An 18,656-nucleotide genomic window follows, 5' to 3' on the forward strand; every position below is an offset into this window, starting at 1 on the left:
GCATATTGTGATTCATAAGTGTACTTGGTACCAGAGTACCTTATGCCAAAAATTGCCGGATCAACTTTACGGTCATGTCATCAGATCTGCAGCCCTATGTCCAGAACACTGAGGAAGAATGGAGCAGACCTGTCAACTGATCACCACCTTGTGGTTAGTTGATTCAGACGGTGTGGGGAGTTTGCAGGACTCCCACTTCCAGAAGAATTTCTCATGCATCGGGGGGAAGGATGGGGATGTGGAATCTCAATGGGTCACGTTCAAAGCCCTTATTGTCTATTTCGGTCCGAACCAAGCCAGAGTCCGAGAGAGTAGTAACCGAGCCCGAACTGAACTTGACGACCAGTTTGGACCAACCCGAACTAGACACAGTTGACATAAGATTAAGCTGAAGCAACAGCTGATAAGCGCACATATCCAAAGGTCCATCATTGTTATTTATCTTTACACTGTACTTTTACTAAAAACAACTTCAAGCAGCATGTCAAGTCCACATATATGTCGACAAAACCAACCTTGGCATCATTTGTATATAGTTATCCAAACCCGGTCGGTTATCCACGCTCTATTGAGGAGGCGGATGCTACATGAGAACCCCCTGTTGAACAAGGCCGTCAAGCAGAAGAAGCAGACAGGTACTGGGAGGCAAGAGGAGCTGTGGCTTTGGTGGTTACCAAAGCAAAAGTCGGGTGTGGGAGGATTTTAGGGAGGCTATGGAGGAGGCATTAAGTAAGTTCTGGCTAACCGCTACATGACCCAGGAAGGGAGAGCAGGGCTTGCCTCATGCTGTATTCACCCAGAGAGGAGAACCAGTAGTGTACCGTCACCACAAATGATAGATATACTGTTTTATTTGACCATGTTTTACAACTGGGGTCTCTAAGAGCCCAAACAGATGTAATGTGTATTTTTCTGTGTAGAATTAAACTAAGATGTGGTCAAAGAACATGTGCTCTAATAAAGAAAGTCAATGTTAAGGGCAACGTATCTGAAAATGATCAAATAAGAATACAATGTACAGAATCCTAAAATTGCTGTACGTTAGTTTAGTCTGTAATTAAAGTATGTTTTGTGCTTTTGGGTTAATCTGCGACCCTCGTGTTTTCAAATGCAAGACCTTTTAGCTCTTTAGAATTAAGCTGCAGACTTCCCAAGACCCTCCCCAAACTGAATCAATCAGACTAGAGAGGCCGATTGGGCAGACCTGCAGATCACAATGGCAGCATGGGGCATCATGGCAGCATGGGGCATCGTCCCGTTGGGGCTCAGGGTTTGACCTGGACTTGCTGTCCAGGGCTTGGGGCCAGCACAGAAGAAAAGCGCTTTACGGATGGAGCATGTGGTCAGGTCATCTCTTCTCCTTCTCTTCACCCCCTTCACAGCTCCCCCTTAATCCCGGCCTGAAGCGCCCTCCCTCCCTTCCTCATCCTCACCTCCCCCTCCCCTCCCCTCCGTATCCAGCATATCGCGAGGAAATGCCAACAGATGCCCAGTGTCTAAGACAGGCATTATGTTCTTCGAGGATGTCCTGGTAATTCTGGTTGTTGCCAGGCTGCTGATTATTACCACACTGTCTAGGAGTGGTGATGATGAGAGGCAGCATAGAGGACAACAGGTAGCCATCTCTGCTGGCTGGGTCACGTGGTGCTGCAGTCTATGCAAAACAACATCTTCAAGACCCAGAGGGGACATATGTCTGTTTGTGGTATATGACGGAGTGATGGGATTAACATTCAGGGAATAAAGAGATATATGCAATACACATAGACAGACAGAGTGTTAAGTATAGTATAATTGTTATTAGTATTAGTAATACTAGCAACACTATCCAAGGGATAACTAAATGGTATTCAGGGGTATCTAAATGAGAGTGCACCAACAGCAGCGTTTAGTGTTTTATTTTATAACATGTTACTCATCAAGAATTTAAAACCGGAGGAGCAGGACTTCATTTTCCATAAGAAAATGTGTCAATCATGGGGACTCAGGGAGAAAGTGGTTTGTCAGACCCTAAGGGGGCCACACTGACCTAAATACAAAATTGTCAACAGCAATCCTACACTGACCAACCAGGAGCGAACACTGGGGACACAGACATTTAACTCTGCAAATACCTCACCTGAGAATTAAAGGCTTTCTTCAATATTCCACAGGACACATTCACCACCATTGTGGTGTCCCACAATACCTCACCTGAGAATTAAAGGCTTTCTTCAATATTCCACAGGACACATTCACCACCATTGTGGTGTCCCACTGCAGTCCACAAAGTACAACTGATGCTTTATGTGGACAACATGTATTTACGTTCAGCAAAGAACATGGTGTCAATGTGCACGGAGATCAGGTTATTATACACTAGCTGGCTTATTTGGAAATCCTTTGTTATTCCTCTTGTTTACTTGTCTGAGGGGTTCAGACAGATGTTTTTGCCTTATTGTTATTGACATATGGTTTTCACATAAAGGGTGCAGAGAGATTGTTAAGATTATAGTTTAACCCTTCCAGTAAAGAGGATTTCTCTCCATTCAGCTCATCAGTGGTGCTGAAGTCATGGAGTCAGTGAGGACAGATGCCATCATGTGGTCAGGGGGGGAACACAATATAAGAGTGGAAGTCAAGCTGCATGTTTGTTGTTGTTAGTTTCTTTACATTGGGTCATTTGCAGTAGAACTGCAATATTATTAGGTGGGTTTCTGTAAATTGTCAATCTTCTCTAAATGAATAGACAAAACTGTGAATGTATTGTGTTCTTGTAACATAAAATATGTTTTGCATTAAGTACTTTGGATTTTTCTTAACAATTGTATATCAAAATGCAGCGCTGCTGATTCAAGGATTGATGCAAGCAGTCAGTAGAATCATCATATGTTACTTCAGTTTGGTCACTTTGTTTCCGTTTTGCGTCCGTCTTATTTGACAATTGAACTGAACTGACTAACTGAAGGGCATGACATTGGCTGGGAGTCTGTTACGCTCTTGTTAATTACTTTTCACCACTGCATATTGCAGTCTGTAAGGTAACGGAGTACACCTAATCAAGTATACTTCAGTGCAATTTTGAGGTACTTGTCCTTTACTGGTGTAATTATATCTTATGCTATTTTATCCTTCCGTTCTTTTTACTCAACTACATGCTGCTGTACACGGCAATATCACAGGTTTGCACTCTCTGGCTCATGTTACTGCAGTTTCACAAGCGTGACGGAGAACTACGGTGGCCTTCAGGGAACATAAATATGCAAAAGGCTCTCGCTTTAGCCAGTCTTTGGTTTGTCCGTTCTGGGCTACTGTAGAAACATGGTGGTGCAACACGGTGGACCTTATGTACAGTTCAGGTGATTATACACTGATGAAACATAGTTATTGACACATGATATATATGATATGATGACTTTCCACAAAAGTGAAGAAATTGTATTCCTCAAGTCAAATCAGAATTTAGAAATTAGACTTATTATTGACTTTGATTATTGTGCAAAAAAAAGATACTTCATACTTAATGTCAACACTGTTTCCTCCTCAATAATTGGCTGCTTTTTTACAACAGCACGGATGCTTTTAACTAAGGACATTTATTGAGGCTGAAAATTCAAATAACATGGACATTGTTACTGTTATTATATCAAATGTATAAATAATAGAATAATTGCAACTTCCCAGAGCCCATGGTGGCTTCTTAAAATGTTTTGTTTTATTAGACTAAGAGTCCAAAACCCAAAGACATTCATTATCTCTGTATTTTAAGTAATCCCTCATCATTTTACCTCAAAGACTATATATATATATATATATATATATATATATATATATATATATATATATCATTCATTTTGAGAAGTGTGACTGTTGAGATCACATGTGAAGATACTCATATTTGTTTTACAGACAATGTTTTACAGAATCTAGACACAGGGCATGAGGGGGTCCTCTGAGTTTTAGCTGACCACATCACTTCCTGATATTCTTATTAAAGCCTCTCATGGCGTTGACAAAACTTGAGACACTGATCCAATAAAATATTAATCGAGCTAAAGTTATTTTAAACTTTTCACTTTAATGCTCATCATGTTACTTGATGTTGTCGTACGCTTCATTCTTTCACTGATTTCACGTTTATCTGCTGAAGTGGGAAAGCTTAAAACATTTCTAGAGATGATCTTTAACCAATCTAAAAATGATTAAATCACTTACAAATCACAATATGCAGACAAAATATATATAACTATAAAATATCATTAATGACAGTTGTGATTATTAAGTTGTGGTTTTTTCCCAAATCTACCGTTTTCTGTGCCAGGCTCAAGGTGTTTCATGATGCTCAGATACACATGAGGCAGCAGCCAGACTTGGCCTACAGTATCAAAAGGCTCACTTTTATCTGTCGGGGAGAAATTCAGCCTCATCGTGTTTTAGTTTCATCATTTCTACATCTATGGTTCTAAAAGGGCGTCGCCATAATGGATGTCATTATCACTGGACCACTCTCAGCTTCTTTATTCGTTTCATGTCTATGTTGCCGCCCACATGACTGACACCCTGCTCACTGCTACCAATCAACCAGTCTGCAACTGTAAACAAACAAAACAACAACCGGTACATCTTAAACCATCAAGCATCTGCGCAGGCTTTGAGTTTGCTTCTTTTTCACAAACCACTGTATATGAAAAACCACAAAGGTTTCAGTGAGAAGTGTGTCAGAAGCAAGCAATGCTTGAGAAGACCTGCTCTTGTTCTTTAGAAGGTATTGCTCTTTAGTAAGCATGACATGAGGTCATAAAAAGAGGGTACCAAGAACAACATACAGAACCTGTTCTCACATACAGAATCCCAGCACGCCTGATGAGAGCCAAATGTGATCACATGCAGGACCACAGGCACCTGCCCTTTCATGTCTGCGGTGCGTTTTGCCATGCAACTCTGAAGCTACCCCTTTAGCTGCAACAATGAGTCTGGAGCACTAATTTGAGGATTGGTGAAAAGACTGTTTGCTCAACACACCGGGGTTCCCCGGCCTCCCCGTGCCTCATTTGCGAGGCAGCAAGAAAAAGGCAAATAGATGAAAGGCGGTCCCCACAGTTGGAGATGATGCACCAAGGGTCCTCTCGCTAAGCAGGCAGCTATTCAAATGAGTGGCTAATTGTGGCATCTGTTAACCCATTGAAGAGGTGTCAGTGCGGTATCACAGGCCTGTTAATTGGTACAAACAGGTAGCAGATGCAGGCTTTGGGTTTGAGCATCTGCCATTAGTGAGCCAACCTCCATGAGCAGCGATTAGACAGGCAAGCTGATGGAGAGAGATCAAAGAGGAGGGGAGGGGAGGGGGCGAGAGGAGAGGAGAGGACAAGGAGAGGAGACTAGAGGAGAGGAGCTGAGAAAGGACGGAACATTTGAAAGAGAGAAAGCCTAGCATAAGAGAAAGACAAACAGCCGAATACATCATCCATGAAGTAGTACTCAGTGTATTTTTGCAAAAGTAATTTATAGATTTATTTTTGTTTATCAATTGTGGACTTATTGATTAATTGGTTACGGAATCATAGAACAAAAATTTAAGTGATAATAATAATTCAAAACATTCTAGAATAAAAGTTATATGATTAATTAACAATTGAGATGCTTTTAGGGTCATGTATTCACATGGGAAACATTAACATAGTCACAACATCGTCTTGAGTTATTAATAACCATCAATACATTTGATGAAACGAAGCCCGTACAATATAGCTCTTGAAAACAGGTGACAACCCCAATCAATTGCACCAGGCTAGGACAGTGACATTACAAAGAAATATAAATAAATAACAACACTAGTAAACTGGTTGTCACACTGTGACGCTGATGGCCCCTCATCATTGGCATCATAAAGTTTGTAACTGAACCGGTCATGCTAACTTCTCACCAGCACATGGTGCCAGATGTGCATTAGTTATCATCTTACATTGCACTGGCTCAGTGAGATAGTTATTCATATAACTAACAACAATATGCAGACTTGAAAAGCTCATATTTTACTGTGGAATTCTCTCAACATGGCATCCAGCAATTAAACATCTACCATGACACATTGCCTGATATATCATCATTGAGCTGATAACTGTATGTTTTATTATCTGATTGAAGACAATCAATAACTTGTATCTATAGGCTTCATTCACATGTGCATAATAATAACACTAATGTAAGAACTATGATAAAACAGCAACCATCAGTACGGCTGTACATGTTGATCTAAAAGAATACAGAAAGATGGCACGCAATCAATATTCTTTAATCGTTGGAATTTCCTCCAAGTATTTAGTGCACCCTCATCGACCGAATCAGCAAATTACCAACCAGTGACGATGCACCACAAAGAGACACAGCGTCTGCTCTCAGCTAGGGCAGGAACGCCCTCCAGAAACTCACTAATACCTGATCACGATGTCTGCAAATGTCATCTTGTTGGTGAGAAATCTGGATAAATTCAGTTGTTTGAAGGAGATGTTTTATAGATTAGAAGGGTAACTATGACCTGTTTCACTCCCCAACACCACGCAGCTTATAATATATAATGAAACTACTCATGACAAAATGTGTTTTAGTGAAAGCAAATATTTATATAAAAATACAAGTATCTATTTCCTTGTGATTTGAATGGAGCATTGAAACACAGAATGTAATAAAATGAAATGCACTCCATTGGTTCAGTTTTTTAATGGATAATGTTATTATATGCAAATCAAGATTTTTCTAAAAAGGAAACCGATGAGTTGTTTTGTATTATTTTCTTACTAATGCTCCTTACTCAGGAAAAGTATTTTTTATTCTACTACTCAATTAATTGATGCTCCTCCCACCTTTGCTCCAGCACATAATGAGCAGACAGACAGAGAAGCCGGACTTCAAGATCAGACAAATACCAAAGCGCTGGAGTGCAGCTCGTGCAGGTCGCAGCACTGCCACAAAGTAGATCCCTCCGTGTTCACTTCGGATGCTGACATTATCATTGTCTCATTAGACAGAGCGAGACTTTCCTCTTTCTCCCCACGCAAACATGCTGTATGCAGAGCAACACTGACACCTGCTGACAACTGGTACCAACTGACAACCTGTCCAATAAATAACAACACGTGATCACGCTCTCTCAATAAACGCATGGAAACGAGATAGAAACGCAGAAACTCTGCCTGTAAAACTTCACATACAGACTTTACAGATGGTATTACTTCTAAACGGCACTTCATGTCCACATGACACTGGCTACTTTTTTGCATTTGTAAAAGTTGGAATGGCGTCCTATAAATGAAGGTGTACGCTACCAGTTAGAACTGTGGTTCCCACTATTTCTTACTGGGGTCCCGGACCCCGGGTTGGGAACCACTGAGTTAGAATGTACTGTATATACAAGCCATAAATTGTCAGTTACAGAAACTCAAGTCCGTCCTGATCTGCACTCGAGTGTGACAAATCATTAGGAATTGACTCTACCGTACTATACCTGATTTTTATCCCATCTATATCAAATCTATGTCTCTCCCTCTGCATGTGTGTACTGGGTGGTTCAGGACACAGTGCTTGGCCCTCCTCATGGAGTGGTCCATGTCTAGTTTGAATGGCTCCAGCTCTGGGTTAAAGCTTACAGTTCTATCCATCCTCACCACTAAAGTTATCTGAGCTCGCAGCATGCATGTGTGCATGATGCTCCTCTATTCTGCGGATCCCTTTTGGTTTAGGATGTGTTTGAAGTTTGTCTGGAGACCAAGCGTCTTCTTTTGTTTGTAATCCTTTTGTGGGTTTTTAAATCATAATTTACTTAGCAATCCAAGTTGTCTGGTTATTTGAAACTGAACTCAATAAAACGGATGAAAACATTGGCTTCTGACTGTTGTTAGCTCCTTGCTAATCACAATAAAGATATTAGTCGACAGTATTTGCTCAATACTTGTGGCTGGACAAAAGAATATAATCCACTTCAACGATACATAAAATACAGGTACCTAGCTCACCCCTTGCTTCATCCTGCAACCGCTCCAAGATCCTTTCGGTCACTGACGCTGATCTTGGGTCTGTCTCCTCTGGATGGACCACTGCCTGGATCTTCCTCTTGGCCGGCTCGTCTAAACATGTCGAGATGCACAGATTCAAGTCATACAGCTTTCATTTTGTGCCATGAGTTAAATTGATGCAAAATGTGAAAACCAAGTTTCAGTTTGATAGTTGATGCTTTTTCTGTGTCTGTCTCATGCACAGCTTGAGGTGTTTTCACCAAATTGCTTGATTTCACCATGTCTCAGGACAATGGAGGCATGTACAGAATGTGCTTTACTGACATCGCCCTCACTCTCCAGCTGCACCTCTTGAGGTGGAGTAACATTCATCACTACTACAGAGCTTTGGCCCAGTTCCATTTACAGTAGGTGTCCTAGTTAGTAAATCAAGCAAGTGATATGTTGACATTGGGGAGCTCAGTGACTCCCCCGAGCAGAGGTCCAATCAGCTCGCAGTGGGAGAAGTACTCAGATCTGTTACTTCAGTAGAAGCAGCACTACTGCAGTGTGAAAATACTCTATTACAAGTAAAAGTCTTGCATTTAAACAGACTGTGCTGTGACCCTGGAGACACCCTGAGCTCCTTCTGCTGTGTCGGCACCGAGCTCGTCTGAGAGGACAAACCGATCCAAGACTTTTGGAATTATAGTCGTCAATAATGCACACACTACAATGCTGCTCCCAATTCAACTAAAGGCCGCATAGTTGAGTATTTGTCATGTCTGTATGCTCACTGATCTTAAGTAAAAAGTCATTATCAAAACATTGTAAGAAGGTACTGAAAGTAAAAGCACTTGTTATGCAGAATGGCCGATTTCAGAATCATATATGAAATCACTGTATTGTAATTATTGATGCATTAATGCGTTCATGTTGCAGTTGGTAAAGACCATTTTTGCTTACCTAATTGACTGCTGGTTAACCAATAATAATACATCATAACTAATTGATTATCACTTTGTATTATTAACCTACTGTAAATCTGCAAGTTAACTAGTAATTAACTAACCTGTCAAATAAATGTTACGAGGTAAAACGTAAAGTATTTGCCTCCAAAATGTGCTGGAGTAAAAGTATAAAGTAGCATAAAAATACTCAAGTAGCCTACAGCACAAGTCCCTGAAAATTACTGTACTGAAGTCAATGTAACTACTTAGTTAACGTTATGCTCCACCACCACATTATAGTTTTTCAATGAATAAACTGCTTATAACAGCCAGCTAGGTTTCCTCCACAATGGCAGACTAACATTACCACAACACCTGCGAGGACAGGCTCGTGCTGGTTTACTAGCTTATTATTCATGCTCAATACGTTTGCCAAAAAAGCACATGACAATGACATACAGCAACAGAGGTAAAGCAAGAAGCATTTGTATAACACAGCAGACAATTAAAGTCAGCAGCAAGCTCACCTACAAGTGTAAACGTGGTGTTTTAGTTTGACCATAGCGGCATTTCCGGTCATTCCTCACCTGCTCACGTCTTCAGTTTGATTAGATCTCGCGCACCAAAGCTTTCTCACTCCTTGAAGTCAGTCAGGCAGTCCACCCTGTTTACATCCTGAAGCCACATAGCGACAGCGACGTCTGCTGGCGATTTACTGGTACTACCGTTGGAGACTACGGTGGCCCTGAGAGCTCAACCAACTGCATGTAAATCATAGTCTATGATGTAAACCCAAGAAAAGAAGACAAATGTTCTTTTCATAGTAAATGACGATGAAAAAAGATTCGTAAATATAAATTTAACAATATAAAACCATATTTTGCTATTTTCTGAGGGATGTTGAGCAATTGTTGAAACTACTTCCAATTTCTATTACGCAATATACCCTTGGCTCTTTTGTCATTCTTCTAATTGTCTACTATTATGTTCTTCTGTTTAAAGCTTATTTGCTTATTTATTCATTCATTCAAAGATTAAACTTTTTTCTTTTTTAATGTGTAGAAAGCAGAGGTAAGTTATTTATCTTATTTAATAGTTATATTTTATGCATTAACAAACATGATTATTAAGAGTGTTCATCTTACATACTCAGTTCTACTTTTATGTATACAACACATCATTCTTACGGTGTAGATGGCTATAAGAGACAAAAGTAAGTTCATAATTAATATATAAGTGCATCAATGAAAACATTGTTTGTCCAAAATGATCCATCACATGTTTCTCTGTTCCATTGGGCAGGTTTCTTGCTGTGTCTTTGGCATTTTGGGGGCATCTGCGAGTGCAAATCAATCCCAGGAAGCTCCAGCATCACAGCAGACCACTGAACCACCGTCAGTGCCCCTCTTGCATCAAGACTCCAAACCCTTTATGAAGAGCCAGCGGGTCAACAATGAGCGTAGGACGACAGAGGTCAGTCCATCCCTGGTCTGACTCACCGAAATTCGGCTGTGGATGTCAGCGTGCCATCTGCCTCCTATTCCTGCTGGCCTTCTTCTCCACTCGAGAAGCCGTTATTCTCTGCTTCCTCCGTGCCGGTGGGTTTGGAAGCTTATCACACACTCATGAAGCTGTCACCATCTGAACACCGCTTTTACAACTTGAATGGTTTGGTGTTGAGTTCAACAAACAAAAACACCGGACATCAATAATGATGCTGTGTTTTGTGAGATATTTTAACCCTCTGTGCTACTGGGTGAACATAAAGCTTCCTGTTTGCAGATAACATTCATAGTTACAAATATAAGACACATGTTACCGTCACTGGAGGCATGGAGGGAGGACAGTGAGATGAAAAAGATATGCCATCATCACTATCGGCAAAGGATGTATGAAATAAATGAAGTGGCCTAAATGTTAACTATCTGTCTTGATCAAATTGAACTTTCATTTATTTACTGAACTCGATCTAAATGATAGGATGTCGGGCTTATTTTCAGCCAGGCAGAGACAGCATTTAAAGCTCATAGTTAAACAGGATGTGGCAAGATGCCAGAACCTTCCTCTGTTTGATTTCTGTGGGTACATTTATATGACCTTTATTCCTCCAAGGTTCCTGGAACTGATCGTAAACATGCCGTAAATCACATTCTCTAGTAAAGTATAACCAGACTCAAATAGAACCTCTCTAGAAACGACGTCACGACCGGGTTTCACAATAATAACGAGATAAAGAGCAATGAGATAGAAAAAGAAACACAGCATGATTGAAAACATGGGAAATAAAGTAAGCAAAGGTCTGAAAGCACATCTTCAGCTGCTTTTTTAAGAATTAATGCAAAATATTTAGGAGCCACGAACTGTGGCTGAACTCAAAGGTTTGGTTTTCGAGCTCGGTACGACCTACAGTTGTCACACAAAATAAAAAAGACATAGTTGACATATAGGGCTTTACTTCAAACAGAATGAGGAAACAGTTTGAGGATAATCCTGTCTGACGACTGTCGGTTGTCCGCAGATAACTTTTAATGAAGCGTCACATGGACAGTGATAGTGCAGACTCATGCATGCCTCAGTGACCGACTGTATCTGCGAGTATTGTTGTAGTGAAGCACAAGGCACACCCGTGTCTTTAAGTTGTGAATATGACGCAGACAACAAGTCAATTACATCCGGCCGTGACTCTGTTCAAAGACTGAGTTTGTTCTTCCTCAGCAGTCCTCTTCATGCAGACGCACAGTAAAAAACATGAAATGACATGTTATCATCGTCGTCTTATACATTGTACATATACATGAAATGAAACCTCTGCATTGAACCCATCCCTAGCTTATTGGGAGCAGTGGGCTGCTGAGCAGCGGTTGGGGTTCAGCTTCTTGCTCAGGGACACTTCGGCACAGCCAAGGATCGAACCGCCGACCTCGCGGTTGCCGGAGGACCAATCTTGCCACAATCTTACTATTTGAAACACTTTCTCGAGCATGGTAATGGGGGACGTGACTATAATGGTGACAACTCATGTGCATTTGTTTTTATAGTTTTGCTGCTGTTAAATTGACTTCAATTCATCAAAGATTTACTCTGTTTTTGGATTCTCCGTTGACTGTGGAGGCGTGGGAGAAAACAATTCTTCATGAGCTCAAGGTAACACACGATGAAATACAAATATTCGTGTCAAAGGGGAAGTATGTTTTGAACCAGAGGGAGATGTGGATGTGTGTGTAGAGTAGTGTTGAGTGTGTTCAACTCTCTCTGTCGACACTTTGTCACACTATGTCACATAGAAACTCTGCCCTTTGTGCAAACTTGCTTTTATTACAACAAATAAATAGCTTGATTTTTATTCAAATACAAACATTCAATCTGTACTAATAACAAGTATATAAAAATAATGAAATGATACAATTTTGTTTGTACAGCCTTTTGATTTTCTTTTATGAAAATCTTCCTGATCAATAAGTTCCCTCGGAGCTTCAGATTTAAAGTGCAAGGTGTGTGACAGAGGAGGTACCGCTGATTAATGAAAGAGGTTCCTCTTCGGGTTCACCGAGAACTCGCTCAATCATTCTGTGTAGATAAAAAAATATATAGGATTAAAAATGTGAACTTGTTGACAAGAATAATTAGTCATTATTCGTCTCTTGAGAGGCATAATAAGTGTTTGGGTTGTCCGTCCGGTCCATTCATGTGAAAGGGTTATCTATCTTAGTTTGTGGTCTACAGTTTTGAAGCTTCTAGTTCAGCGTTTTTGCCGTCGCCATCTTGTTTATTTCTTGCTTTTTTACAACCAGAAGTGACATGAGAGGGTGAAGTTCAACTGTACGCGTGATAAGACATTCTTCGGTGACCGAAAGGTTACAATTAAGTTACTCTCATTAAAAATACTCTGTGAAACTTCTAAGACGCAAAACACAGCTAACTCCCAGACCGGACAACGCCATGGCAGTGACCTGTCAATCACAGTAAGCCCCGCCCTAAAGCATACTCTGCTTTATGGTCTATTTGACTCTAAATGGACCATAATGTACTAAATGAACATCATGCTGTGTTGAAGAAGACTTGGCCAGTAGAGAGAATGCAAGTTTAAGGCACTTCTGCATCGGCTTCACTTTTCAAACCCGAACGAATGCATAACGGTGATTGTGATGATTTCATGCACATGTCTAAAAGTGTAAAATGATGAATGGATTTTGGACGGATGCGGATGTAAGATGCCACTTGACTGGTTGGGCGGAGCAACTGCGAGGTGCTCAGTCAAGTTAATTCCTCAACAGCAACAATGCATTTGAGCAATTCCAATCACATTTGTACAGAATACAGAGAATTACATCTCCATTGCACGAACACACCGTACCTGCATTTGTTCATATATCCAGTTGATAAAGTAGGTGACATTGCCGTAGACTCCCGGCTTGTTCCTCAAAGCACATCCGATCCCCCAGCTAGTGTCCCCTGCCAGCCACCATACATCTCCCTCCTTGACCACCAGGGGCCCTCCACTGTCACCCTGCAGGAGACCACATCTCAGGTCAGTGTGTTTGTGTGCGTTGAAGTGACAGAGAGAACCAACTCAGACTAACCTGGCACGTGTCGACTCCTCCCTGCAGCTTGCCGGCACAGATCATGGTCTCAGTGATTTTTCCATTCAACACCTGAGCGGTGTTACAGGTCTCTCTGCTGTAGACGGTCACCTGGGCCTGATTCAGTCCGTCCGGGGTTGGTCCTGAGAAATATGAATGATTACCACATACAGTTAGCTCAGTCAAGAATTGAAAAAGCACTGTCCCCTTCGTTGGACTTTCAGCCTTAAATAAAAGGGGGCCCTGAGAGATTTTGGACAAATCTAGAGAGGAGGAATGAAAAGTTCAGAAAACTACTCATGGGAAGTTGGAAAATATAGAGACCATGTGAGCGCAGCGCTCCCCATCCTGTGATCCAGGCTTGACGTCCAGCAGAGAGGTCCATGCCAGTGTTGGGGAGACACACTGGCTTCACCGTTCCTGAGACAATAAACATGTCTTCAATTTTTGCCGTTACCAATGAAGAAATTATCTTTCAAATGGTGAAACATAACTTTGGCTTGCAAATACTCACTTGTGATTTCAAGAGGCGCATCGAGCTTCAGGAGCGCAATGTCATTGTCGTTAGTTTCCGTGTCAAACTTTTCATGACTGATAATTTTGTGAACTGTTTTGCCAGTGCTGAAGATCATCTGATGCAAGCTCACATCACCTGACTGAACCCTCCACAGTCCGGGATGAGAGTACCTACCAAGAGGTCACAAACAGTCAGAGATAGGGAAAAGTATTCTCTGAATGTCCATCGCAAGACAGTGAAAAATTAAAAATATTGACAACGAAATGCAAATAGTATAAAGGGACCTTAACTAAAGACGAGGCACTCACTTTTGGAAGCAGTGTGCAGCCGAGAGGATCCAATAAGGGCTGATGATGGAGCCTCCGCAAATGTGTTGACTGTTGATCTGGAGACTGACCTGCCACGGCCAGGCCCCTTTGGCTGCCTGCGTACCACCCACAATACGAGCACTGGGGGCCGCTGAACTTACTCCGCATTCTGAGGGGGGGAGAGAAGCTTGATTTAACAAAAAAACGGTGCTGCTCTCTTAGATATTTGGTCCCTTTATCCAGAGGAAGTACCACTGTCTGGATGGATAATCCCATTTTCAGAACTTTGCTCTTGTCACCTAAATTCCTACATATTTCAGTGCTGCAGTTATTTCCAAAGTGAAGCAATATTTTACCAATACATTGAAGCTTGACTGCTGTGTCGAAGCAAAGGAGGCTGCAAAGGAAAGGATGACAGAAATTGATATTCAAGACAAGACAAATCAACACTTATTTCGGAGTTCTACATTTACACCGTGTGGAGTAAGACTGATTCAGTTGATACTGTGTAGGGTAAATATGCAGTGATAAGCGGGGTGTTGTACCTGTGTGAGAGCTGGGACTGTATCTGTGATCCATGGTTACTTCCAGGCTTCAGCCTCATGTATCCCTTGGAGGCCAAAGAACCTGCACTGGTTTTGGTGGAGGACACATAATCCTGCCTGTGGGATGGACAAACGTGTGATCAGCGAGGGAAGATCAACACAGTGAAAAAGTTCAGTCAGTCGACTCATGCGTTGTTAATATGACGGAGGTTCCTCCCAGACTGCAGCGATAAAAAAGATGTTAATCTGCACAATGTTTTTCATTTTTTTACTAAATCGGTTAAGGCACTTTCTTTAAAATGACTCAGAGGAACTTTAATTTTTATTTAGAATCTCTCATTTCACTGCATGCAGTAGGGTCTGGCAGTCTGCTGTGCCTCCCTTCCCTCCAGCGGCCCAGCGGTACGGCCTGGGTCTCTGAGGGGAATCTCTGCTGCTGCCCGGAGGAGGAGCCGCTGCTGCCGGCCGCTGAGCTCTCCTCCTCCCGCCGGAGGAGGAGCCGCTGCTGCCGGCCGCTGAGCTCTCCTCCTCCCGCCGGAGCTCCGACTACAGGTCAAGGAGCTGCCGGAGCTGGAGTCTGGAGTCTGAGCTGAAGGAGTTTACTGGTGAACCTTCATGATTTTGTCTGATTTTGCAAGGAATCCACTAGCAGTTAAAAGTGTTGCGCAGCAGCTAGACTCTGCAGAATGGGGGCGTGAACCGTGGTGAAGAAGGCCATCAGCACCTCTTGTACCCCATCTGCTCACACACAGCTCTCCCGTAGTTATTGTTCCAGTTGTCAGCACACACCGGCATCCACGTCTGCCCGTCTGATGAGTAACCCTCCAGCATGAAGCTGGTCCCGTGGAGGCGAACTGTGAAGCAGACCGGACAACGCTTTTTAGCCGCCATGACGTTCACTGACTGAATGTACGTATGCGCGTGTAGGTGCTGATGTGAACGCCTCACAGCACTGAGATTCATCCTCTCCGTGAGGACAGTCCTTTACACCGTCGCACCACTGGGAGGGGCTCAAACACTTCCCACCAGTTCCACACGACTTCCCCATGAAACACTGGTAGTACACTGCAAACACACGTGCACAGCGTACAGCACACACGCAACAGCACACAGCAAATCAAACTCATGCGATGACAAAAAAACATTGTATGCGGCTACAAAGATCTTCCAATGAACTTACAGAAGTACCAGAGCAAGAGGCCGACGACTGCCACGATGAGAAGCACAGACAGGGATGCACACAGGATATATTTCACCTGACATTGCTTTGTTCCTGCAACGCAAGACAAACAAAGGTTTTGGGATGACACTGATTCAGTAAAAGGAATATACCAATTGCATGCTCCACAAGATTTGAATAATGTCACACATGCAAACAGGTCTGAGCAGATACAAAAGCCAAACGTACTGTAGATCTGAAACACAGTTTAAGTCTCGAACACAAAACGAACTGAGCTGCATAATGTTTATGAAGAATATCAATGATATGACTACAACTTAGAGGGCTTTGTGTTGATGCTAAATTGCTTTCTTTTAAATCTACTGTATTGTCCTATAACTTTCCATAAATGTCTTTATGTTTCAAAACTATAACACCTTCATAAAGAGTATAAAAAGATGATTAAAAGGCCGTTTACATAAAGCAGACATGATAGGGGGTTGGAGTTGTTTTCCCAGTCAAGGAGAGGGTCCATTGAAAGCTGGGGAGGCCTGCGGGGAGATCATGCGTTCGGCCGTGAGTGCGTGTATCTGTCTGTCCGTCCACGGCTACTACTGTCCGTCTACTGCTGCACCGATCAGACTCATATTTCCGTTGCATATTTATGACTGTTTGCTCAAGGATCTCTCGTGGTTGTGGTGATTGATACTTTTTGAAAAACCTATTGTGTGTTTTATTGACTGGTGACTCCGCCCCCCTCTTAACCGGCCGACAGGCTCCGCCAGTGACTTGGGAGGGGCTCTGAAGACACACCTTGCAGAGACATGCATTCTATTGAGTGAACTTTTTGTTTGTTTAAACAGTGAACCATAAGGTTCCGATGCCTTCCCCATCACAATCATTTAAATGCACGATATATTTGTCACCAATGTGATGAGAAAGTGCTTGAAACATGGCCATAATGGGTATTTAAAATATTGCTCCAATTATTTTCTTTCTAACATAATGATCTTTGTGAGGTAATTAATTTTATACACAGTACATCTCAGTAACTAGAGTCCCATTGGTTTAATGTTGGACCATGTGACTTTTTCTAAAGCACAGACACTGTGGTTATGGAATAATAGTTCTGTCCATTATAAAACAGCAGCACAATAATAGAGCACAATCAGGGAAGAGTGATACAATTAGAAAAGTCACTCTTACTTTACATAGCAATGATATTTCTCACATCACCTATTGTAGCTGCGTTCGTAAGGCTGCAGCAGTTTGTTTTTCTGCTCATGAATTCAACCTTCCATATGTAAAAGAAAGAATATGTTATATAGTCAAGCTGAAGGCAGACTTTCTGTTTCTAAAGTATGAATACAAATAAGTTAATCATTAAATGAGGTGCTTTTGTTCTGGATATTTGCCTTCTGACTGATTGGAACCACCTTTGTATTCCACGCAGTATCGCTTTACAAAAGGCTCATGACACAACATGAGTCATCCGTGTTCTGCACCTGTCTTTCGTCCCGTGTTATGCGGCGCTCCAGGTGTCACGGTGTGGTGGGTGTTGATGGTTTGGGGAGACACAGCAATGTAGCTGGGGGTCACTTGTGGGAGGTAAGGGTATATACCCTGCTGGGGGGCACTAGGAGGGGGTCTTCTTTCCTCATGCTGGAAACCTACGTTGTCATAGGTGGGACCATTTGCCTGCAGATACAGTAAATAGATTTCATAAAAACATATTCTATAGATAACACAAGGTGATCTGGATTTACTCAAAAAAATCAATAATTTCACATTAGAATATATGGTGATCAGTGGTGTGAAATAAGGAGTAAACTGTTCAAAATAAGTAGAGAAAATATATGGAAACAACGGAAATATTGTCTTTTGCTATGAAACTGAATTTACCTGATAATCATTCATAATGGAACTGCTTGCACTGCCTGGGGAGGGAGACTGTGGAACCTCCAAAAGGTTACAAAGCATTTTAATCAAAATGAGCGAAGAACTCACGAGTACAGTATGCGACATGACTCACCTTATGACTAAACTGGAGCATAACTTACAGCAATTTTCAGAGAACAAAACTATTAGATTGAAAAACTTGCTCAGTAAAATAAGGTCACAAGAAAGAACATAAAAAATATATAGCAGAAAGACACATTTTCTTCCAAAACACTGATAATTCCCAGGTTTTAAAGAAAGAACTCCAAATGTCAAAAACACAATTTCAAAAACGCTCCTACGCCACCCGAGTACCTGACCAAACAGTTCAAAAACCCATTTATCGATATTGGTCACCAAATTTCCACCTACCTTGAAATTTCCACAAATTCTTTCAGCACTCTGACTCTGATGTCCGTGTGTGTGTCTCTCTCTCCCCCCTCCCCCCCCCTCCCCTCATGCTGTGTGATATGCATATACTGGGATTTGCACCAATGACATTACCTCCTCGAAACCCTTCTGATTTTACCCAACAGTTGGAAATTAGCCTGTAGAAAAATCTAATTTTGATGCAGGAAACCTTGCGGAATTTATATTCAAATTACAGACATTCAATAAAAGAACTAGAATGTTGTTGGTTCAATCTAAAACTGCACGGAAATTCAAATGTTCCATAAGTCCCACGATGAAGT

The 18,656-nt window shown here is 41.8% G+C and overlaps 1 protein-coding gene across 1 annotated transcript; it reads right to left on the reverse strand.

The window, feature by feature from the left end:
* Window positions 1-12,382: 12,382 nt before the first annotated feature.
* Window positions 12,383-17,943, reverse strand: tmprss2 (transmembrane serine protease 2; the record flags this gene model as incomplete). The annotated part of the gene is made up of 13 exons (XM_079283386.1): window positions 12,383-12,484; window positions 13,272-13,424; window positions 13,498-13,640; window positions 13,822-13,917; window positions 14,012-14,184; window positions 14,323-14,491; window positions 14,679-14,719; window positions 14,868-14,984; window positions 15,592-15,721; window positions 15,816-15,932; window positions 16,048-16,140; window positions 17,532-17,724; window positions 17,929-17,943. 13 exons carry the CDS (start codon window positions 17,941-17,943, stop codon window positions 12,476-12,478), a joined length of 1,449 nt encoding a protein of 482 aa, XP_079139512.1. The 3' UTR covers window positions 12,383-12,475.
* Window positions 17,944-18,656: the final 713 nt, after the last annotated feature.

The sequence above is a fragment of the Melanostigma gelatinosum genome, assembly GCF_949748355.1.
Source record: "Melanostigma gelatinosum genome assembly, chromosome: 14".
NCBI classification, from domain to species: Eukaryota; Metazoa; Chordata; class Actinopteri; order Perciformes; family Zoarcidae; genus Melanostigma; species Melanostigma gelatinosum.